At 45.8% G+C, this 24,926-nt stretch overlaps 1 protein-coding gene across 1 annotated transcript in view; it reads left to right on the top strand.

The window, feature by feature from the left end:
* The window catches only part of CEP126 (centrosomal protein 126), a 49,781-nt gene extending 41,348 nt beyond the window's left edge, over positions 1-8,433 (top strand). The window contains exons 10-12 of the mRNA XM_075266102.1: positions 1,019-1,219; positions 1,490-1,554; positions 8,185-8,433. Coding sequence (XP_075122203.1) covers positions 1,019-1,219; positions 1,490-1,554; positions 8,185-8,289 — 371 coding nt within the window. The 3' untranslated portion in view covers positions 8,290-8,433. The remainder of the gene's footprint in view (positions 1-1,018; positions 1,220-1,489; positions 1,555-8,184) is intronic.
* The last annotated feature ends 16,493 nt before the right edge of the window (positions 8,434-24,926 follow it).

Below are 24,926 nucleotides of genomic sequence, written 5' to 3'. Positions count from 1 at the left end.
TCACACTGTCCAGTCAGTGAAAGGATACACCCCTTTGTCAAGAGGAAATAGTAGAGGGGCTTACCCCTCGTTCATATCTGCATTAGGTAATCGGTTCAGAGGAACCGCATGGGGACTCCTCCCGAACGGAATACCGAACGCATTTGCAAGCGGTGTGCAGTGAAAGCACCCGGACCCCATAGACTATAACGGGGTGCGTGTGTTTGCTATACGCTGCCCACACGAATCATGTGGAGAGGAAAGTAGATGGTAAAGTACTTTCCTGATACCTGCAGAGATCTGGCAGCAAGCACACAGACCCCATTATAGTCTATGGGGTCTGTATGCTTTCACTGCACACTGCTTGCCAGTGCGTTCAATAGTCCGTTTTGGGGGGTCCCCATGCAGACTCCCCCCAACGGAATACAAATGCAGATGTGAATGAGGTGTTAGCTTCACTCGGCTCCTTTTTATTGAAGAAAGAACAGAAATGAGGGAGGGCTGCTGCTGCAGTAAGATGCCTCCCAGTCAGACCGAGCAAGCCAAACCTGACCTCACCTGCAGGAGCAAGAAATGACACCTGCATCCTAGTAGGCTCCTTTTTTTTAACCCTTTGTGTTTCTGTAGTAAGAGAAGGACATTACTGTTACAAGTATTTTTGTTTCTGTTAAAGGGGTTGTCCGGGGACCCCTACACAGATCTGGTAACTTGGCTTGCAGCTAGTAGACGGGAGCGTCTAATGTAATGTATGTGGGGGGCCTCCCGAGGAATGAAGACAGTCTGATGTTTTCTTTGTTCCATTACTACTGTCTGTTAGTGATTTCATGTGTCTTGGAGTTTTCTTGGAAGTCTTTACAAGAAACCTAAGAATAAACCCCAAGCACCCCATAATAATGTAACGTCAATGATGAAAGCTGCAGCATGTGTTCCGCCTCGGTCTGAGTAGATAAACGCTCTCTGGCAGTATATAGCGTATTATGCTGCTCCTCGTACCCAATTACTGTTATTGTTGACGTTTGATCCTCTTTTCTCTCTGTAGTCTCAGAAAGCACGGCTCAGTTTATGCTGGCAGAGAATCTGGTGGAAACATCTGCAACAGATGGAGAAATTCTAGCTGCCATGCAAGAGATGCAAGCAAACAAGGACAGAGCCGTCCTACAGCGCCCCCCGCAGACCGCCCTGTCTATAGAAGAGCAGAGGCTCCTACAGTCCCTCGACCGTCTTAATCAGAGGCTGCAAAGTAAGTATAGTCATGGGTAAAGCAAAGAAAATCCTTTATGGGGGAACCCTGACTGCATACGTGACAGCCCCAGACCGCCACTGAATCCTAGCACTCTGACGTATTCCTTTCTATGGCCCCATACATACCTCCTGTATAGGGGGCCATGAGCAAAATTCAGGACAATTGTCAATTTAGTAATACATTTCCAGGAGGGGCAACAGAGGAATAACACAATATGAAGCGATAACGGGTCCCCTCATGTTCTCATGTTTTTTGTTCCTGTTTTAGATGTTCAAGAAACCACGATCAAACCCTCAGCAGCTACAAATGGATTTCAACCAAAGTCGCCCCTGGTGAGGATTAGTTCACACGTCTTTCTTTTCCTAAAAATGCAATTTTTTAAAAAATAATTCTACCCATGACATTGAATTGAAAGGTGCTATGTGTGTTTAAAAAATTTTCTTTTAATGATCTTGGACTTTGAAGGCTTGAATCTGATTGGTTGCTTTGGATAGTTTCCTGACGCTGGGTTCACACCAGCGTTCGGTCTCTGTTCTCAGGTTTCCGTCTTCTGCCGGCAGAAGACGGAAACCTGTCAGACCGTGTCCGGCCATGAGCGCCGGTGAGCGTTTTGAGCTCTCTGTGGCTAAACCGTTTTTTTAAAACCGGACACAAAGTCCTGCATGTCCGACTCTATGTCCGGTTAAAAGAAAACTGTTTTGCCGCAGAGAGCACAAAACGCTCACCAGCGCTCACGGCCGGACACTTTTCAAACCCATTCATGTCCAGTTTCGGGCAGGAAACGGAAACTTGTATAACAGAGACCGGGGCGCAGATGTGAACAAGCCCTGAGTCTGGCTCCCAGCTCTCGCCTTCCCCCTCCGACCCCAATCAGCTGACAGCAGGGGCTGCAATGTAATAGTCTTTATTGACTTATGGTCCTTGCTCCTGCCCAGGACCTCCCTCGCTTCGCAGTTTATTGTATGGAGGCCAGTAAAGAGAAATATACCATGTGGGGGGTCAGTAAACGGGGTGTTCTACCATGTGTAGGAGCCAGAAAAGGGTTGTTTATATCTGTAAGATGGAGGGGGCAGTCAAACGATTGTTATGGGGCCGGTCTTTCCTAGTTATCCCCCTCCTGCAGACAGAGATCATTCCCAGGCTCCCCCTAGTGGTGACTACAGGCAGGCATTATTCCCAGTCTCCCCCTAGTGGTGACTACAGACAGACATTATTCCCAGTCTCCCCTTAGTGGTGACTACAGGCAGACATTATTACCAGTCTCCCCCTAGTGGTGACTACAGGCAGACATTATTCCCAGTCTCCCCCTAGTGGTGACTACAGGCAGACATTATTCCCAGTCTCCCCCTAGTGGTGACTACAGGCAGACATTATTCCCAGGCTCCCCCTAGTGGTGACTACAGGCAGACATTATCCCCAGTCTCCCCTAGTGGTGACTACAGGCAGCCATTATTCCCAGGCTCCCCCTAGTGGTGACTACAGGCAGACATTATTCCCAGTCTCCTCTTAGCGGTGGCTACAGGCAGACATTATTCCCAGTCTCCCCCTAGTGGTAACTACAGGCAGACATTATTCCCAGTCTCCCCCTAGTGGTAACTACAGGCAGACATTATTCCCAGTCTCCCCTAGTGGTAACTACAGGCAGACATTATTCCCAGTCTCCCCCTAGTGGTGACTACAGGCAGACATTATTCCCAGTCTCCCCTAGTGGTAACTACAGGCAGACATTATTCCCAGTCTCCCCCTAGTGGTAACTACAGACAGACATTATTCCCAGTCTCCCCTAGTGGTAACTACAGGCAGACATTATTCCCAGTCTCCCCCTAGTGGTAACTACAGGCAGACATTATTCCCAGTCTCCCCCTAGTGGTAACTACAGGCAGACATTATTCCCAGTCTCCCCCTAGTGGTGACTACAGGCAGACATTATTCCCAGTCTCCCCCTAGTGGTGGCTACAGGCAGACATTAATCATAGTCTCCCCCTAGTGGTAACTACAGGCAGGCATTATTCCCAGTCTCCCCCTAGTGGTGACTACAGGCAGACATTATTCCCAGTCTCCCCCTAGTGGTGACTACAGGCAGGCATTATTCCCAGTCTCCCCCTAGTGGTGACTACAGGCAGGCATTATTCCCAGTCTCCCCCTAGTGGTGACTACAGGCAGATATTATTCCCAGTCTCCCCCTAGTGGTGACTACAGGCAGGCATTATTCCCAGTCTCCCCCTAGTGGTGACTACAGACAGACATTATTCCCAGTCTCCCCCTAGTGGTGACTACAGGCAGGCATTATTCCCAGTCTCCCCCTAGTGGTGACTACAGGCAGGCATTATTCCCAGTCTCCCCCTAGTGGTGACTACAGGCAGGCATTATTCCCAGTCTCCCCCTAGTGGTGACTACAGGCAGATATTATTCCCAGTCTCCCCCTAGTGGTGACTACAGGCAGGCATTATTCCCAGTCTCCTCCTAGTGGTGACTACAGGCAGACATTATTCCCAGTCTCCTCCTAGTGGTGACTACAGGCAGACATTATTCCCAGTCTCCCCCTAGTGGTGACTACAGGCAGACATCATTCCCAGTCTTCCCCTAGTGGTGACTACAGGCAGACATTATTCCCAGTCTCCCCCTAGTGGTGACTACAGGCAGACATTATTCCCAGTCTCCCCCTAGTGGTGACTACACGCAGACATTATTCCCAGCCTCCCCCTAGTGGTGACTACAGGCAGACATTATTCCCAGTCTCCCCCTAGTGGTGACTACAGGCAGGCATTATTCCCAGTCTCCCCCTAGTGGTGACTACAGGCAGGCATTATTCCCAGTCTCCCCCTAGTGGTGACTACAGGCAGGCATTATTCCCAGTCTCCCCCTAGTGGTGGCTACAGGCAGACATTATTCCCAGTCTCCCCCTAGTGGTGACTACAGGCAGGCATTATTCCCAGTCTCCCCCTAGTGGTGGCTACAGGCAGGCATTATTCCCAGTCTCCCCTAGTGGTGGCTACAGGCAGGCATTATTCCCAGTCTCCCCCTAGTGGTGACTACAGGCAGACATTATTCCCAGTCTCCCCCTAGTGGTGGCTACAGGCAGGCATTATTCCCAGTCTCCCCCTAGTGGTGGCTACAGGCAGACATTATTCCCAGTCTCCCCCTAGTGGTGGCTACAGGCAGACATTAATCATAGTCTCCCCCTAGTGGTAACTACAGGCAGAACTTATTCATAGTCTCCCCCTAGTGGTGACTACAGGCAGACATTATTCATAGTCTCCCCCTAGTGGTGGCTACAGGCAGACATTATTCATAGTCTCCCCCTAGTGGTGACTACAGGCAGGCATTATTCCCAGTCTCCCCCTAGTGGTGACTACAGGCAGACATTATTCCCAGTCTCCCCCTAGTGGTGACTACAGGCAGGCATTATTCCCAGTCTCCCCCTAGTGGTGACTACAGGCAGGCATTATTCCCAGTCTCCCCCTAGTGGTGACTACAGGCAGGCATTATTCCCAGTCTCCCCCTAGTGGTGACTACAGGCAGGCATTATTCCCAGTCTCCCCCTAGTGGTGACTACAGGCAGGCATTATTCCCAGTCTCCCCCTAGTGGTGACTACAGGCAGATATTATTCCCAGTCTCCCCCTAGTGGTGACTACAGGCAGGCATTATTCCCAGTCTCCCCCTAGTGGTGACTACAGACAGACATTATTCCCAGTCTCCCCCTAGTGGTGACTACAGGCAGACATTATTCCCAGTCTCCCCCTAGTGGTGACTACAGGCAGGCATTATTCCCAGTCTCCCCCTAGTGGTGACTACAGGCAGGCATTATTCCCAGTCTCCCCCTAGTGGTGACTACAGGCAGATATTATTCCCAGTCTCCCCCTAGTGGTGACTACAGGCAGGCATTATTCCCAGTCTCCTCCTAGTGGTGACTACAGGCAGACATTATTCCCAGTCTCCTCCTAGTGGTGACTACAGGCAGACATTATTCCCAGTCTCCCCCTAGTGGTGACTACAGGCAGACATCATTCCCAGTCTTCCCCTAGTGGTGACTACAGGCAGACATTATTCCCAGTCTCCCCCTAGTGGTGACTACAGGCAGACATTATTCCCAGTCTCCCCCTAGTGGTGACTACACGCAGACATTATTCCCAGCCTCCCCCTAGTGGTGACTACAGGCAGACATTATTCCCAGTCTCCCCCTAGTGGTGACTACAGGCAGGCATTATTCCCAGTCTCCCCCTAGTGGTGACTACAGGCAGGCATTATTCCCAGTCTCCCCCTAGTGGTGACTACAGGCAGGCATTATTCCCAGTCTCCCCCTAGTGGTGGCTACAGGCAGACATTATTCCCAGTCTCCCCCTAGTGGTGACTACAGGCAGGCATTATTCCCAGTCTCCCCCTAGTGGTGGCTACAGGCAGGCATTATTCCCAGTCTCCCCTAGTGGTGGCTACAGGCAGGCATTATTCCCAGTCTCCCCCTAGTGGTGGCTACAGGCAGGCATTATTCCCAGTCTCCCCCTAGTGGTGGCTACAGGCAGACATTATTCCCAGTCTCCCCCTAGTGGTGGCTACAGGCAGACATTAATCATAGTCTCCCCCTAGTGGTAACTACAGGCAGAACTTATTCATAGTCTCCCCCTAGTGGTGACTACAGGCAGACATTATTCATAGTCTCCCCCTAGTGGTGGCTACAGGCAGACATTATTCATAGTCTCCCCCTAGTGGTGACTACAGGCAGGCATTATTCCCAGTCTCCCCCTAGTGGTGACTACAGGCAGACATTATTCCCAGTCTCCCCCTAGTGGTGACTACAGGCAGGCATTATTCCCAGTCTCCCCCTAGTGGTGACTACAGGCAGGCATTATTCCCAGTCTCCCCCTAGTGGTGACTACAGGCAGACATTATTCCCAGTCTCCCCCTAGTGGTGACTACAGGCAGACATTATTCCCAGTCTCCCCTTAGTGGTGACTACAGGCAGGCATTATTCCCAGTCTCCCCTTAGTGGTGACTACAGGCAGACATTATTCCCAGTCTCCCCCTAGTGGTGACTACAGGCAGACATTATTCCCAGTCTCCCCCTAGTGGTGACTACAGGCAGACATAATTCCCAGTCTCCCCCTAGTGGTGGCTACAGGCAGACATTAATCATAGTCTCCCCCTAGTGGTAACTACAGGCAGACATTATTCATAGTCTCCCCCTAGTGGTGACTACAGGCAGACATTATTCCCAGTCTCCCCCTAGTGGTGACTACAGGCAGACATTATTCCCAGTCTCCCCTAGTGGTGGCTACAGGCAGGCATTATTCCCAGTCTCCCCCTAGTGGTGACTACAGGCAGACATTATTCCCAGTCTCCCCCTAGTGGTGACTACAGGCAGACATTATTCCCAGTCTCCCCCTAGTGGTGACTACAGGCAGACATTATTCCCAGTCTCCCCCTAGTGGTGACTACAGGCAGGCATTATTCCCAGTCTCCCCCTAGTGGTGACTACAGGCAGACATTATTCCCAGTCTCCCCCTAGTGGTGACTACAGGCAGACATTATTCCCAGTCTCCCCCTAGTGGTGACTACAGGCAGACATAATTCCCAGTCTCCCCCTAGTGGTGGCTACAGGCAGACATTAATCATAGTCTCCCCCTAGTGGTAACTACAGGCAGACATTATTCATAGTCTCCCCCTAGTGGTGACTACAGGCAGACATTATTCCCAGTCTCCCCCTAGTGGTGACTACAGGCAGACATTATTCCCAGTCTCCCCTAGTGGTGGCTACAGGCAGGCATTATTCCCAGTCTCCCCCTAGTGGTGACTACAGGCAGACATTATTCCCAGTCTCCCCCTAGTGGTGACTACAGGCAGACATTATTCCCAGTCTCCCCCTAGTGGTGACTACAGGCAGACATTATTCCCAGTCTCCCCCTAGTGGTGACTACAGGCAGGCATTATTCCCAGTCTCCCCCTAGTGGTGACTACAGGCAGACATTATTCCCAGTCTCCCCCTAGTGGTGACTACAGGCAGACATTATTCCCAGTCTCCCCCTAGTGGTGACTACAGGCAGGCATTATTCCCAGTCTCCCCCTAGTGGTGACTACAGGCAGGCATTATTCCCAGTCTCCCCCTAGTGGTGACTACAGGCAGACATTATTCCCAGTCTCCCCCTAGTGGTGACTACAGGCAGACATTATTCCCAGTCTCCCCTTAGTGGTGACTACAGGCAGGCATTATTCCCAGTCTCCCCTTAGTGGTGACTACAGGCAGACATTATTCCCAGTCTCCCCCTAGTGGTGACTACAGGCAGACATTATTCCCAGTCTCCCCCTAGTGGTGACTACAGGCAGACATAATTCCCAGTCTCCCCCTAGTGGTGGCTACAGGCAGACATTAATCATAGTCTCCCCCTAGTGGTAACTACAGGCAGACATTATTCATAGTCTCCCCCTAGTGGTGACTACAGGCAGACATTATTCCCAGTCTCCCCCTAGTGGTGACTACAGGCAGACATTATTCCCAGTCTCCCCTAGTGGTGGCTACAGGCAGGCATTATTCCCAGTCTCCCCCTAGTGGTGACTACAGGCAGACATTATTCCCAGTCTCCCCCTAGTGGTGACTACAGGCAGACATTATTCCCAGTCTCCCCCTAGTGGTGACTACAGGCAGACATTATTCCCAGTCTCCCCCTAGTGGTGACTACAGGCAGGCATTATTCCCAGTCTCCCCCTAGTGGTGACTACAGGCAGACATTATTCCCAGTCTCCCCCTAGTGGTGACTACAGGCAGACATTATTCCCAGTCTCCCCCTAGTGGTGACTGGGGCAAATAGTGCAGCGTACTGAATTACATACTGAGTCTGCACAGAGGCTCTTAAATGTGTCTGACTTCATAACTGGATTGTATAAACTCCTATTCGTGGACTGTTACAGTGAGCGCCTGCCATATATGGAGCCAATAACTAATCCACGTGTCCTCTAATGTATTTTTCAGAAGATTCATCAGTTTCCACCCCATCCGGCCGAACCCATGACACAGGCACAAAAATACCGCAGCCTGTCCGCCGACCCACGCACCCGGCTGCAGAGAAGATACTGATAGCCTTGTAGGTGGCGGAACGTTTAGTATCCTCCATTGTATCATAGCAGGACTGTTAACCCTTCATGTCCCTTACTGTATGTACATATGTATAAATATCTACTGCTGTAATATTTTATTTCCATTTTTATTGAGATGTAATATATGGTTGTGTTTCGGGTGACATTTTATTTTTCTACATTTCTATGAGACGTTTGCACTAGCTGAATGCTTTAGTTGTATATTAGTAGTAGGAACCACACTGGGACTTGTAGTGCATCCTATAATATGAATATGATCGCAACCTAAGAGGTGACGGTGTTAAGTCTATAAATGGCTGCTATGAGAGGTGCTGAGAAGCCTCTTAAAGGGGTTGTCCGAGAATATCCACAGTAGGTGATACATTTTTTATAGTTGGGGTCCTTCTGATCATAAGAGTGGGGGTCCGTGTCCCCTGTATCAATCGTCATGTGTGCATGATGCCACTCTAGTCAAAGCCTGCTCGGAGTAATAAACATAATCCATCAGTCCCATAGAGATTGAATGGGGCGGTAGCTTTCAGACATGGGACGCCCGTTGACATGATCGGTGGACTTATCACATATCCTGTAGCGTTCCTAAACTTTATTTCATCAATGAATAGTGCAAGTAAAGATAGTAAACTTTGTAATATATTTTATTAAAGAAAAATGCTTTTTTCTCCCCTTCCTTCAATGTATCTGAAGATAAAGCATAACCTACAGAAGTCTATGGAGAGGGAATGGGAAGAGAAGGTGCAGCAATGAGTTTAGAGAGCAGTCTGGCATAGTCTTATCTTCATACCCAAGTCCGTGATGAGACCTCACTGTGATGTCTTCGCTCTCTCCATAGACTTCAATGCTTTGGAGGTCATGTCTGTGTACAGACTGCTGGAGTATAGAGGTGAACAGTGTAGGGAAAGAAGCATTTTTCTTTAATAAAATCTATTATATTATATTGCTATTCATTTATGGAATAATTCAAGAAATAAAAGTTTCGGTACACTTTAACCCTTCTGTGCCCTCAGCTCTATGCTCATTTGAGATGTGAGATAGACTAGTTGCTGGGGACAGACTGCCGGACAGCTCCATAGCAAATGACTGTTGTCAGTTACTAGGCACTTTATCCATAGCATCCAGTCTATCTCATACAATTCAGCTGTTCAGAATGGAGCAGTAGCGTGGCAGCAGAGTCTGATAAAATGGACAGGTAAATCTTATTTCCAACATTATTTATTTTATAATTCATCTTTATAGGCTTTTTTCCGATACATTGCTCCGAGTACCCTGACACAGCCATACAGTTAAGTGATAAAATTCTGTCTGCCTGCAGCCACCACTAGGGGGAGTATAGGAGATTACAGCATACTTTATTATTACATTAATTTAATGTATTTATGAAGCTCCCCCTAGTGGTTGAAGCAAGTGTATAGACTTTTATTGTTTAGGCAGGGTATTGGGAACTCTGTATCAGTCAAATTAAGCTGCTATAAAGGTAAATTATGATACTAAGCTACAGAAAAAATGTGGACAATCGGCATCATAGGCTCCGCAGATGTCCGTGTCCTGCCGCAGTCGCCCTTAGAGTTCTATGGGCGAGTCCGTGCAGTGCCGCAATTCACGGCCATTACGGATATGTCCTATAAATTGCGGACCACGGTTGCGGCCCGGCCATACCACGGATAGAATATCTGGTGGTGTAAGAAGCCACGTTGAATATAATGTGTCCACAAATGGTCCGCAATGGAAAACCCTCAATTGCGAACTTACATTACGGTCGTGTAAGACCAGCCTTAGGGTAGACAGATCGGGTTGGACTTCAATTTGGTAAACTGTATCATCAGCTATTCCAGTTGTGATAACCCTAAAAACCCTGAATTATTACATCCCAGCAACTTAGATTGCTTGTCTGATCTCTACACCCATGAGCGATCACTTCAGTAGATGATTACTGAGCTTCAAGCTGCCACACAGTGGCCACTTCAGGAGAGATGTGGTATTACATGGTGCCTATTCATACGAATACAACCATTGAGTCCTCCAGGGCAGGAGTTTCCCTTTTTCATGGGTTCTCCACCCAGGGGGTCTTAGGTGGAGGTTACAAGAGGTTTCAATAGAAAACGCCTTTATGTGTTGTAGCATTTCCTCACATTTTTTTGTTCTTGCAGCATTTTACACTGACCCATGACTCAATCTGAATACGTACATAAGCCTACAATCTGTATTTTTTATTCTGCAAGTTTTTGAGCATTTTTAATACATTTTTTAAAACCACATTTTATTCCCATGGACTGTTTTGGGCTGGAGGCTCAGCAGGATCAATCACACGACTGGATGTGATATCATCCTCTTATCACCAGGGGGCAGTATAACACTTTTATCTAATGTATAACATTTGGGTTTTCTATCCTATAGCATTTGGGTTTTTGATATGTCGGTTATACATGTGTGAACGGTTGTACACTGGAATAAATACCGTCCTATATACTCTAGAGATTTGTAACTACTATAATGCACTTTACTAGATTCTTATATTTTTTATATTTGAATATACCTCATTTTTTGAGTGAAAGCTAATTTAAGTTTTCTGTTGATAGAAAAAGAACATATAATTATTTTAATATCCAAAATAAAATGGTGAAATAAAAATCTTCTGTGTACGGAATTATTTATAGAAGGAGGTTTGCGGGTTTCTATCTGTCACCGAAATAGAAGACAACAGGGAAATGGGGAAAGGTAGAGATTAGATGTTTTTATTTTCTTTATTTGATTGATACTGGGTGAGGGGGAACCTGGAAAGGGGACAATGTACTGGGGGGGATATTATACTGGGGAGGGGGGGGCAAACTGGAAAGAGGACAATGTACTGTGGGGGCAACCAGGAAAGAGGACATAATACTGGGGGAGGGGCAACCTGGAAAGAGGGCAATGTATTGGGGGTTTCAACTTGGAAAAAGGACATAATACTGGGGGAGGGGCAACCTGGAAAGAGGACATTATACTGGGGGGGCAACATGGAAAGAGGACGTTTTTCTGGGGGGGGGGGGGGGTGTAACCTGGAAAGAGATCATTATACTGGGGGGGGGGACATCGAAAGAGGACATTATACTGGGGGGAGGGGGCAACATGGAAAGAGGACATTATACTGGGGGGGGCAACCTAGAAAGGGGACATTATATGGGGGTGTAACCTGGAAAGAGATCATTATACTGGGGGGGGGGGGACATCGAAAGAGGACATTATACTGGGGGGGGGGGGGCAACATGGAAAGAGGACATTATACTGGGGGGGCAACCTAGAAAGGGGACATTATATGGGGGGGCAACATGGAAAGAGGACATTATACTGGAAGGGCAACTTGGAAAGGGTTCACTGTACTGTGGGGGCAACCTGAGAAGAGGACATTATACTAGGGGGGGGCAACCTGGAAAGGGGACATTGTATTGGGGGACAACTTGGAAATGCAACATTATACTGTGGGGGCAACCTGGAGGTATTATAATATAATGACTGAGGGGCCACTGGGGTGGGACAGGTTAATCTATGGGGGCACTACTGGGGTGGAGTTGTTAATGTCTGATGCCTCTGCAGCGACATTTGATAGTGTGATGGCCCACTGAGGGGCATTATATTGTATGGGACCACTAAGGAGGCATTATATAGTATTAGGGTCACTGAGGGGCATTATGCCATGTGGGAGCCAATGACGGGGCATTATAATTTCTGCAAGTCATGTATTTATAAGGGGTGGTGATGGGGTGGGCCATTTATGAAACCTTAACACTGGACCCACCAATGTGTTAAAACGGCCCTGTACAGATGGATAGATATAATGGGGTCCAGGGAGTATCCTGACTTTGCAGGACGAAAACGTCTGCAATTATAGACACCCCACCAGATGAACTACAGAGCTGATGTGAACGTAGTCATAGATAGATTGATATTATATAGATAGATAGATAGATAGATAGGAGATAGATGGATAGATATTAGTTACATATTAGACAGATACATACCCTGGAGCAGTGGCGTAATTTGGAATGGCGGGGCCCCGTGGCGAACATTTGACACAGGTCCCGGTCATGTGACGTCATGGACATCACACAACTAGGCCTGAAGCCTGCCCGTAACACTATTTTTTATGTTCCCTTACCTCTCCCGGGCCTCCGACCATGATACTTGGGGGTCTGAAAAGACCCCCGAGTATAATAATAGTGTTTGTGGGGCCCGCGGCGTCACTTACTGATCCCGGCCCCTGCTAGGATCAGTAAGTAAATAGGGCCCGTTACCAGCTGGTGTAACTCCAGTCAGTAACGGCCTATTAAGAAAAAAAAAAAAAAACGCAGCAGTAGCGGCTGTCTCTGGGCCCCTAATATCCCGGGCCCTGTGGCAACCGCTACCCCGGTAGATACTCCCGTGCCCTGGAGTATCATGTTACCCAGGGGTGTAGTTATAAGGGGTGCTACGGCAATTGCTACCAGCCCAGTACCTGAGGGGGCACTAAACATCCCTCTGCCACATAAAATATACCGCGATTGTGAATGGCACATGGTGGGTTGGAGCCCCATCACATCTACAAGTCTAATGTTACACGTATGACCCCATTTGTACCACCCACACCTTACATGTGGACATACACTAAGTGTATTTGACCCCGCATCCCATACAGGTTGCCGCCATTCCAGCTCTAGGTGACCGCATGTTTCTGAGGAATCCCAGTGTTCCAGAGAGCGCCTGCAGCCAGCTGTTCTCATGGACCGCGGCCAGATAGAGTTTGTAAACATCTCACTTGCTTTGCATCAGTCAATGACATTTATAACTAATTCCAGATCTGCCAGAGAATGGTCAAGGGCTGCGATTACAACATCCGATGTGGTAACTTCATCTCTCCTCCATGAACATTGTTTACACTGTCTCTGAGATGATGAGATCAATGTGATGTGCTGCAAAAGACTAAAAAACAACCAGATGATGTTAAATAACACCATATACATACCAGTCACTGTCTTGTGGACGGACGCAATACAAACAGCCCCCAGAACATCCGATGAGGAAAAAAAATTACCATGTAAACTGGCGTCATCGGTGTCTGTACATCAGGCCTAGACTGGCACCGGACAGATCTAGCATGTGCTACAATCTATAGTATGGTTTGGCGTTAAATTGGATACACACCCAACTCTGGGTCTGTATTTCAAGGGAATGTGGCAACCGAAAATGGCCTATTTTTTAAACCAAACATATTTCTTAAGAATTTGAGATGATTTCATTTTTAATTTTCCATGTCACTACCTATATTTTTAAAATTTTTTGCTATATCTTGCAATTTTCACTCTGGCTACCAAGCCTAATAATAGACAAACACATGTCAATTCCGTAGTGGTTTACTTTGCACTTTGCATTTACATCATAGACAGGATTATGATACAGTCCTATGAAAAAGTTTGGGCACCCCTATTAATCTTAATCATTTTTTGTTCTAAATATTTTGGTGTTTGCAACAGCCATTTCAGTTTGATATATCTAATAACTGATGGACACAGTAATATTTCAGGATTGAAATGAGGTTTATTGTACTAACAGAAAATGTGCAATATGCATTAAACCAAAATTTGACCGGTGCAAAAGTATGGGCACCTTTATCATTTTATTGATTTTAATTCCCCTAACTACTTTTTACTGACTTACTGAAGCACAAAATTGGTTTTGTAACCTCAGTGAGCTTTGAACTTCATAGCCAGATGTATCCAATCATAAGAAAAGGTATTTAAGGTGGCCAATTGCAAGTTGATCTCCTATTTGAATCTCCTCTGAAGAGTGGCATCATGGGCTACTCAAAACAACTCTCAAATGATCTGAAAACAAAGATTGTTCAACATAGTTGTTCAGGGGAAGGATACAAAAAGTTGTCTCAGAGATTTAACCTGTCAGTTTCCACTGTGAGGAACATAGTAAGGAAATGGAAGACCACAGGGACAGTTCTTGTTAAGCCCAGAAGTGGCAGGCCAAGAAAAATATCAGAAAGGCAGAGAAGAAGAATGGTGAGAACAGTCAAGGACAATCCACAGACCACCTCCAAAGAGCTGCAGCATCATCTTGCTGCAGATGGTGTCACTGTGCATCGGTCAAATATACAGTGCACTTTGCACAAATAGAAGCTGTATGGGAGAGTGATGAGAAAGAAGCCGTTTCTGCACGTACGCCACAAATAGAGTTGCCTGAGGTATGAAAAAGCACATTTGGACAAGGCAGCTTCATTTTGGAAACAAAAATTGAGTTGTTTGGTTATAAAAAAAGGCGTTATGCATGGCGTCCAAAAAGAAACAGCATTCCAAGAAAAACACATGCTACCCACTGTAAAATTTGGTGGAGGTTCCATCATGCTTTGGGGCTGTGTAGCCAATGCCGGCATCGGGAATCTTGTTAAAGTTGAGAGTCGCATGGATTCCACTCAGTATCAGCAGATTCTTGAGAATAATGTTCAAGAATCAGTGACGAAGTTGAAGTTACGCCGGGGATGGATATTTCAGCAAGACAATGATCCAAAACACCGCTCCAAATCCTCAGGCATTCATGCAGAGGAACAATTACAATGTTGTGGAATGGCCATCCCAGTCCCCAGACCTGAATATCATTGAACATCTGTGGGATGATTTGAAGCGGGCTGTCCATGCTCGGCGACCATCTAACTTAACTGAACTTGAATTGTTTGTCCAAAATACCTTTATCCAGGATCCAGGAACTGATTAAAAGCTACAGGAAGCGACTAAAGGCTGTTATCTTTGCAAAAGGAGGATCTACTAAATATTAATGTCACTTTTCTGTTGAGGTGCCCATACTTTTGCACCGGTCAAATTTTGGTTTAATGCATATTGCACATTTTCTGTTAGTACAATAAACCTCATTTCAATCCTGAAATATTACTGTGTCCATCAGTTATTAGATATATCAAACTGAAATGGCTGCTGCAAACACCAAAATATTTAGAACTAAAAATGATTAAGATTAATAGGGGTGCCCAAACTTTTTCATAGGACTGTAGACCAGGGGTAGGAAACATACGGCTCTCCAGCTGTTGAAAAACTACAACTCCCAGCATGCATACTTGCTCTGCTGTTCTTGGAACTCCCATGGAAGTGAATGGAGCATGCTGGGAGTTGTAGTTTCACAGCAGCTGGAGAGCCGAAGGTTCCCTACCCCTGCGATAGACAATGACACCACTATAGATAACACAACTGACCCATCAGTTGGCACTTGGCTCTTCCAGAACTACATGAGAGCCAACCTGGACTGAACTGTTTCTGGCTCCGTGAACTATGTATTTCTAAGGCCACAACTGCTGATATAGACTGATTTGTGGGGTACCAAGTGTCAGACCAGAATATTCTGCACAATGTAGAATTTTTGTAAAGGTATTAAAACATGAAAATCTATATACAAATTTGATACCATCACGATCATCCCGACCAACAGAATAAAGCTAACATGTCATCTAATGCACGACGAACAATGTAAAAATTAAATCTGTAAGAAAACGGCACAATTGTGGTCTTTTTATCCATTTCTACCCCATTTAGCATTTGTTTCAGGGTTCCTAGTAAGAAAATTAAATGGAGTCATTATGAAGTACAATGGTCCCGTAAAAAATAAGCCCTTTTATGAACAGAAAGATAAAAAGTTACAGCTTTTGGAAGGTAGGGAGTAAAAACGAAATCATAAAAGTTGAAAATCTCTGTGGCCTCAAGGGGTTGGCCAGGAATTTTTATTTATGGCCTGTCCTTAGAGTAGGCTATAAATATCCAATCCAACAACTGGCCCTCATACTAGTCAGATGATCAGCGCCACTTCTGACACCCATACTATACACTGTAGATGGCTCAGTGCCTTGTACTGTTATTGCACAACTCCCAAATGGTCCCAAAGGGTCTGGCCAACTGCTTTATAGTATGGGTGTAAGAAGTGGCACCAAACAGCCGATCCGTTTGTCAGGCCCCCACCGATCAGATATTTATTGCCTGGACAACCCCTGGAATGACGACCGTTTGTTCCAATCCCAGGTTGTGTAAAAGGTCCTTAAGGGCTAGTTCACATGGGCACAGAGCGGGCGGATTATGGTGCATAATCCACGTCATAATCTGCCCCCTCACATTGGTGGTCACGGAAAAAAGAATCGACATGTCCTTTCTTCAGGCGGACTCCGTGGCTCGTTGAGCAACGGCGTCCGCTTCGCCGCAGCAACCTCCGGAGTTGGCCCATTCATTTGAGCCTGCTCCGGAGGGGCAAGCCCCAAGTGTCGGAAGCCGCGACAGTCGTGGCAGGTGGGTTTTGGCCCAAGAGCGACGCGGCTCCCCGCGTCACTCTTGGTGCCAAAATTAGCCCTTACGCCCCCTGTGTGAACTTACCCTTAGTGACCACCTGGTACAGTTGGAGAGAGGAGCCTACACGTGGGCACCTACAATCTATGAGGGAAGGAGTAAGTTGCCAGCCTGTCCCATCCAGTACTTACAGACGACATACACTAGTCACTTGGCCTTTCATTTCCCCATCAGCCCATATCATAAGTATAGCTCGTCTAACCAGGCAGCCAATAATTAGGAGTTAACTTGACATCATGAAGGGCTGGAGTAATTCAGTAATAAAGCAATCTGTCCTCAGTAAACACACACCGCACGCTCTTTGATTCGCCAATCCTGCTGAGCAAGTTAGTGCTCATAGTCTGACCTCCTTCATAAAACCTCTACCTGTTAAGTTGTGATTGACGTCAATAAAGGGAATACAGAAACATCATTCACCGAGGTCATGACATGAACTTTACTGGAGGAGAAGACCTGCTACTTGTAGAAGACAACATGACGTATCAGGAAGACTTGATCCGATTGTCCATTGAAGGGACAAGCCTATAGACATGACAATATTAGGTTAATACACCCCATGATTTGACCCTGTCTGAGTAATTACTGTTTATTTGGTGACAAAATAATCTCTAGATACACTACGTATGTGCACGACTATGGACCAGTACGGACTGAGCCACATAGGCACAGTGCCTTGGTCTTGAGTTAAAATTTGGCCAAGTGCAACGTCTACATAGAGGTTGTATGCTCTCCCCTTGTTTGCAGAGGTTTCCTCCCATACTCCAAAGACATAGAATAGAGCAGTGGTACTACATGAGATTAGAAATATAAAAAAAACAAGAAAACTTGTTGATCTTCAGTAGTTGATACCTTTTTACAAACATTTTCCTTATACTACATGAGATTAAGGACCTTGTGTACTCTCCTCTAGAGTATTGAAGATACCCATCAAACAATATGGCCATAAATGTCTCTAAGTTTTATTGCAGCCCTCGGGCATTTTACAGTCTGAGAATGTGGTCCTCAGACCAGGAAAACTTATGGCACCACTGGTTTAGCACTTGCACTTCAAGTTGTTGCAACCCATGTTTGTGAGGAGGACAACTGATCACTCCCCCAATATCTCACGACCTGTTCTGTCGCTTTTTGCAAATAATAGAGAGGACCACCCAAAAAGGCAAATTGGTATCCTGTTATGGTTTTCTCCACATGTGGTCTGGAACCAACAACCAATGTCAAGACCCACATAAGACTAGCCAAGAGTAGAGGTTTGGATGTGCCAAAGAGGTGATTACCAAGAAGTGGAAAGTTAATAGTGGTTTCTGGTTGGGAAGAGGGTGGTCTTTACATCTTTGATAAGAGTTGCTTAAGGTTTACTTCCCGCTAGTTTCTATTTCTTCATCCCAATCATATGGTATACTAAGAAATATCAGAATCAGCGAGAAATTTCTGCATCCTTGGCCACCTTTTCTTGACCTACTTTGGTTACAAGATTCAGATCTGGAGACATGGCACCTCGGAATCTCTAAAGAAAAGGTCAAGCCCTAGCCTCAGGCTCCAGCTAGCAGATTCCAAAGCTTTGGACATCACAGCGGGACCTTAATGTCCTAATTTACAAATAAAAGGGACGAGATGAACAACAAATGTTGTCCCTAGGACCAAGCAAGGTCACATGAGAATGTAAACCTACCACTTTACTGATGATCTGTAATCCATGGATAATACAGACTTTACTGATGGTCATCAATGTGGACAAAACCATTTACGACCCTCAATAAAATAAGGAAGTTGCATGCCGGGTGAGGATAGTACTGGAGTTGTCCTTATCTCCATAAGATTTATTGCAACCCATTAACAGACCTCTTCTTGCGGTTTACTTTGTTTATAATACTAAATGGACACACTATAGACCTTGTTGATGGACATCAAATTGGACAAAACTACATGTAACCCCAGTAAAATACATATGTTGGGTGTTGGATGATGAAGATGTCCTATACCCTGGGTAGTTGGTGTTACCTTTGGAACATTAATGGTAAACCATACAAGGGTTCTTCTGCACTTTTACTATGCTGATAGTACAACATGGATAAAAGATATATTTCATTGAACCAGATACAGTCTCTCAGCCAAGGACAGCTGTTTCGATGTATTTGCATCTCATCAGCTTGGCGCAGAGAGGACTGATCTGGCAGAGGTGAGAGGATTAGACAGGGTTGAGGGGATATCATCACAGCTGTCCTTGGCTGAGAGACTGTATCTAGTATAATCCCAACATCATTGCAAACAAAGGCCTCTGAGAAGGTCGGCATGACGTAAAAGGATGCGCCCTCTATAGGTTTGTTTGACTGAGACTCTGTATTCCTAATTACATCATGGAAGACAGACTAGCACATTCTCAGTCAGCGCCCTCTATTGGTGTGCACACTTGAGGCACTGGCTTCCTAATTACATCATGGAAGTCAGATTTGCATATTCTTCCCATGTTCCTTTGCACAGTGGAGCGCTCATGGCTCAATAAGACTCCACACACTTATATGGTGGTTCTCTCCCTATGGAGAGACGATATCCCCTCTACCACTTTCATGTTCAGAGATATGGAACAAGTCTCATTTATGGTCATTATTTTGGAAGAAATCATAGGTAACCCATTAAAATAGAGATATCTGTTGATGAATGATGGATGTCGGATGTCTTGGTAGTTGGTCCAGATATCAGAAGCTTTATCGGACAGGACAATTTCTTCTCAGCCACTACTTGCCTAAATGACCAACACAATTGCTGATTGTTACATTATTACACTATTATTACCCTCCATAAAATACAGATGTTGGGTGTTGGATGATCAAGGCGTTGTTTGCTTTGGTAGTTTGCACGCTCAACATAACGTTTATGATAAAGAAGAACAAATCTTCTTGCCTACAATTTCATTCATGGTCATCACACTGGAAGAAACTGATATCACTAAAGTACAATTGGTGGGTGCAGAATATTTTGGTAGATATAGTCCAATCTTATGAACCTAGTACAAACATGGGAGTAAGGTCATCTCTGAAGTTCACAGAACCCATCATTGTTCTTTATTGGACTACACGGATCAATAACATTTCCAAATCTCTTCAAAGGTGAGATCCATGAATGAAGAACAAGAGGGCTTTTGTTCCACCATATCTATCACCCATCTCTCCACATGACAGATAAAAAACAAACAAGAAACTGTCCCCCTATGACTTTTAGTCCACCTGTCATATATCTCTTTAGAAGAACCGGCCTCACAAATCGCTACAGGAAGGCGGATTTACCAAATTCAAGATATTCCTGTTCTTCTTGATATGGTTATGAAAGACATCACCTTTACAGCAGCTGACTCAGGAATACATGGAAGTCTGTAAAACTGCTGTGTCAAGCTGAGACACAAAGCTCTTGGGTAGTCACTTATGTATGGAGACCAACGTCTGTACAAATTAGTCTCATCTTCATCATCAGCGTAACAACCTCTCGTAAATCAAAACACAATAACTTGTTGTGAAACGTAGGAGAGACCAATCATCTTAAATTTAGGAGTGCGAGGAGTTCTCACATTTTTACTACATTTTTGTAGTGGTGTCCTAATGACAACTATGATGTTCAATGATTTCGGTGCTCTATTGGGTTGTTGTCCAAAAGGGGTCGCCAGGGTTATGACCATGGATGGTCCAGTGGCTCCAGGGCTCAGTTCCAATCTGATCATTCTAGAGCTAGTTCTATCCTATTCTGTGAAATCGTAACGGAACCCCCCATAAAAATAAATGTAGGACACAAGGCACTCGAATGACACTCAGATGTCATCTGTGTGATCCAAGTGCCTTTCTTTAAAATCATCACCCACTCAACTTGCACACTCAATAAAGTGCATGAGGCCTAAATTTGACATGGGTTTATCCCACTATTAACACTTATAAGGATAAATGTTTGACCAATGGAGCCGCGATCTACAAGAAACCTGAGTACCCTACATGAATGAAGACCTTGCACAACCACCACTTCATTCACTTCTACAGGACGGACATTTATCTCCGACAGACCCATAGAAGTGAATATAGTGGCGGTTGTGCATGCGGTTCTTCTTGTGATTTAGGGGTTGGACCCCAGCAGTCAAACTACTTTAAAAACAAAAACTACCCCTGAAGTCCATTTACTTGGCCTCTCAATTGCATAGCAGCTCTTCATTCATTTTACTACAAATCAAAGGTTTTAAAGTTTTGTGCGAGGACAGACATTGATAGTGTATCACCTGGATTTGTCATAAGTGTGTGATTGGAAAGTGGTCAGACCATTGGGACTATCTAGAACCAAGTGGCACTATGAGGGCACCACGCCACCTTGTCTCCTTTCGGTCTAAGGGGGGTATCGTCACTCCTTGGGGAGAGACCATCATATCGGTGTGTGGAGACTTATTAAGCCTTTAGCACAACACTGTGCAAGGGACTATGGGAAGAATATGCAAATCTGTCTTCCATGATGTAATTAGGAAGTCAGCTGCTGCCTCAGTGTTGCAAACCAATAGAGGGCGCTCACTGGAATGTGCAAGCCTGTCTTCCCTGATGTAATTAGGAAGACAGAGTCTCAGTGATATGGCCCAATAAAGGCTGCTCCCTTTAACATCATGCTCAATCTTCCAAGAGGTCTTTGTTTTGCAATGATGCTGGGATTATTACCAGCTATAGTCTCTCAACCGAGGACGGCCGTTTCAATGTTATTGCATCTCGTCAGCCCGGTATAGAGAAGAGTCTATTATAGTCAATGGGTGACTGTGTGGTTTCCTTACAGAAACACTTCCAGATTTTTCTCTTTTTTGCCTGTCAGTAGAGGGTTTTTTTTGCACTGGACATGCACAAAAGATTCAGGACTGTGCTGGAATATTTTGGACAGTTAGGAACTGTGCCTGGGGGTTGGTACATGAAACCGAGATACAAAGAACTCCAAACAGAGAATATCCATGGCATGTCCTATCTCCTTTAAACTGAAGCAGTGCTATACCTAAAATTGGAACAGACCACAAAAACTGTAGGGATGAGAAGTTCATCTAGGTTAAGCTAGGTTCACACCTTAGCCCGGATTCAGTTTGAGGATTCTTTTTTTTTCTTTTTCTTTTTTTATGTAGATTGTGAGCCCCATATACAAATCACAATGTAGTTTTTTTCCCTATCAGTATGTCTTTGTAGAATGGGAGGAAATCCACGCAAACACGGGGAGAACATACAAACTCCTTGCAGATGTTGTTCTTGGCAGAATTTGAACCCAGGACTCCAGCACTGCAAGGCTGCAGTGCTAACCATTGAGCCACTGTGTTGCCCCCCAGTTTGGGGTTTTTGTCCTCAAATCTTCTTGAAAAATCCAGAAAGAAAAGTCCTGCAAAGCAGAAAACCCGATTGGAAACCAAGTGGACCCCATTATACTCTATGTTACCGCTTTTTATGCGGATTGGGTTTTTGTTTTTCCAGTCCCCAAGCGGATTCGAAGAACTGAAAACCAAACGCAGGTGTGAATTTAACGTAAACTGTGCCCAGTCATAAAATCTAATATTCTACCAAAGACCAAGTACAAGATATGGGGAATTGATTTTGCAAAACGGTCCTTGTTTCTTAGAGTTTTACCCTTATTAGAAGGAAATTCATTTGATAAAATCTAAATAGTTATTCCATAGCTGGGTTCTGGTTGCTGCAGTGATCCTCCTGCACAAATATAGAAGCACAGGGTGCACTGCGTTACCTGGGTAAATTTTATCCTATAATAACATAGTAACGTAAATTGTCTTAAAACAGCAAAACCAGACCCTGATGGGGCCATAACTAATCTGGAAGTTTAGCCTGAGGGGTGCAATGGCTAAACCTGTTCCTTAGTGAGAGCCTTAAACTGCAATCAATACAATGCCACTAAAAAGTTTCCAGTACAGCGACAGATGAACTAATACCGTAGTATAGGCAGAAAGCCCCCATGTAGACACTTTGTTGAATTTGAACAGTATATCAAAATATACAATGCAAGATGTTGATGTGCAAGCTATTATTATCTGTTATCAACCTTAATACTATAATTGGCAATAATTGAAATGAGCTCCGAGGAACATTTGCGGGTGGGTTTAACAGCATGTAGGGGCATATTTGGCATTTCTGGGTACCCAAGCATAGTTATGTCTGGGGAGCCTTCTAATCTAATGTTGTGGTGTTGTCACCTTAGGGGGATGGGAGTAAACTATTATCACTATTATTATCATTGGTAATGTATCATGGAGGAGGCAGGCATAATAGGCTCTAACAATTGGGTAAATCATCTGAAGGCTGCTGTCATATCTGTCAGTAATCCTCGGAAACATAAGCGAGGCCTGACAGCCATCACTGCAAGTGTTACTGACGTAAGTGGCCAGGACTCTCTCCATTGTGAGTGCCAAGCAGTTACGGCTTTACTGCTGCCCCACTGACAGGTACAACACCATAGGCGGCAATCGCAAGAATAAGATGTGGGGAGCACTATAGTCAATGGAGGCCCTCCTGATGTCTGGGGTCCTATGCAATTGCCTAGGTTGTGTGGTGGGAAACATTCTCTATGCTCCATTATCAGTTCAGACAGCAGTACCGACTATAGAATGTGTATTCCAAGCCATGGCATCAATTATATCAACTTATTGGGGATATGTGACTTGTATGGTTGCACAAGGCAAATCACGTGTTACTGCTGAAGCTGGTATAGCTGGACTTGATGGCCTTGACATCTGTAGGTTGCATCTTCCCCAACCCGAATTGTACACTTGCTACCTGATGCTATGTAAAGACAGATGCTCATGATCAAACTACAATCCCTATTTTCTTAGATTGGGCAGTGTTATTTAGGCAAATGTCTGACTGTTTTATTTCAGCACCCTATGACATTTATTTGGGCATGTATGGTATAGCTACTGGTACACTGTATGGTGTACACTACATGGTGCAATAAGTTCTGCTCAAGACATTATCCAATATAAAGGCAGCTTCATGAGACTTAGGCCTCATGCATACAACAGCGTGCACTGTCAGTGTGTCAACCCTGTTTTTCACGGCTAGCACACTGACCCATTCATTTCTATGGTCCTATACATACAACCGTGTATTTGCACGTGTATGGGCCCATAAGCAAAACTCAGGACAGGTCCCATTCCTTGTCCATTTTCTGGCTCGCGCTCACTCACATCAATGAATGGGGCTGCGGAGGCATGGGCAGCAGACGGATGTGCCGTCTATGCATACCTCCCAACCGTCCCGATTTCCGTGGGACATTCACGATTCCGGTGACGTGTCCTGCCGTCCTGGTTGGAGGGAGGTATGTCCTGATTTCAACTCAGATCTGCATCCAGAGGACGCAGATCTGAGTTGAACACATACGCGGCTAAAGCAAGGAGCTGTCACAGCTCAGCTCCTTGCTTTGCCGCTGCACGCCAACTACTGGCTTTGTATACGCAATATGATGAAGCCACATCGCGTCTACAACTGTGTGAGAGAGAGAGGCGCGGAGAGAGCGGCGGGGGAGCAAGGAGAAGGTAAGTGTAATGTGTACACTGAGGTGGAACATGAAACTGGGGGCAGATGAAGGAGAGGATGGCATGACACTGGGGGCAGAGATGGGGGGACATGAATCTGGGGGCAGAGATGGAGGGGACATGAATCTGGGGGCAGAGATGGAGGGGACATGAATCTGGGGGCAGAGATGTGGGGACATGAATCTGGGGGCAGAGATGGAGAGGACATGAATCTGGGGGCAGAGATGGGGGGACATGAATCTGGGGGCAGAGATGTGGGGACATGAATCTGGGGGCAGAGATGGAGAGGACATGAATCTGGGGGCAGAGATGGAGAGGACATAAATCTGGGGGCAGAGATGGGGGACATGAATCTGGGGGCAGAGATGGGGGACATGAATCTGGGGGCAGAGATGGGGGACATGAAACTGGGGGCAGAGATGGAGGGGACATGAAACTGGGGGCAGAGATGGAGGGGCGACATAAAACTGGGGGCAGATGAAGGGTATATATGAAACTGGGGGAGAGATAGAGGGGGGACATATAATTTACGGGTGACTGTAGGAGGATTACACTGTGTGCGGGCACATGAAAAATTAATGAGAATGGGCGGAGTCAACACAAAAGTGGGCGCCGCACGTTTTGTCCCTCTTTCGGTTCTTCAAAAGTTGAGAGGTATGTCTATGCAATTCAATCACGGCCCGGTTGCATACATGACGACTAAGGCAAGAGATTAACTACTGCAGTAGTCATGTT

Source organism: Leptodactylus fuscus, chromosome 2, assembly GCF_031893055.1.
Source record: "Leptodactylus fuscus isolate aLepFus1 chromosome 2, aLepFus1.hap2, whole genome shotgun sequence".
In the NCBI taxonomy this organism is placed as follows: domain Eukaryota; kingdom Metazoa; phylum Chordata; class Amphibia; order Anura; family Leptodactylidae; genus Leptodactylus; species Leptodactylus fuscus.
The sequence above is the reverse complement of the archived record's forward strand: the minus strand, read 5'-3'. Positions and strand labels throughout refer to the sequence as shown.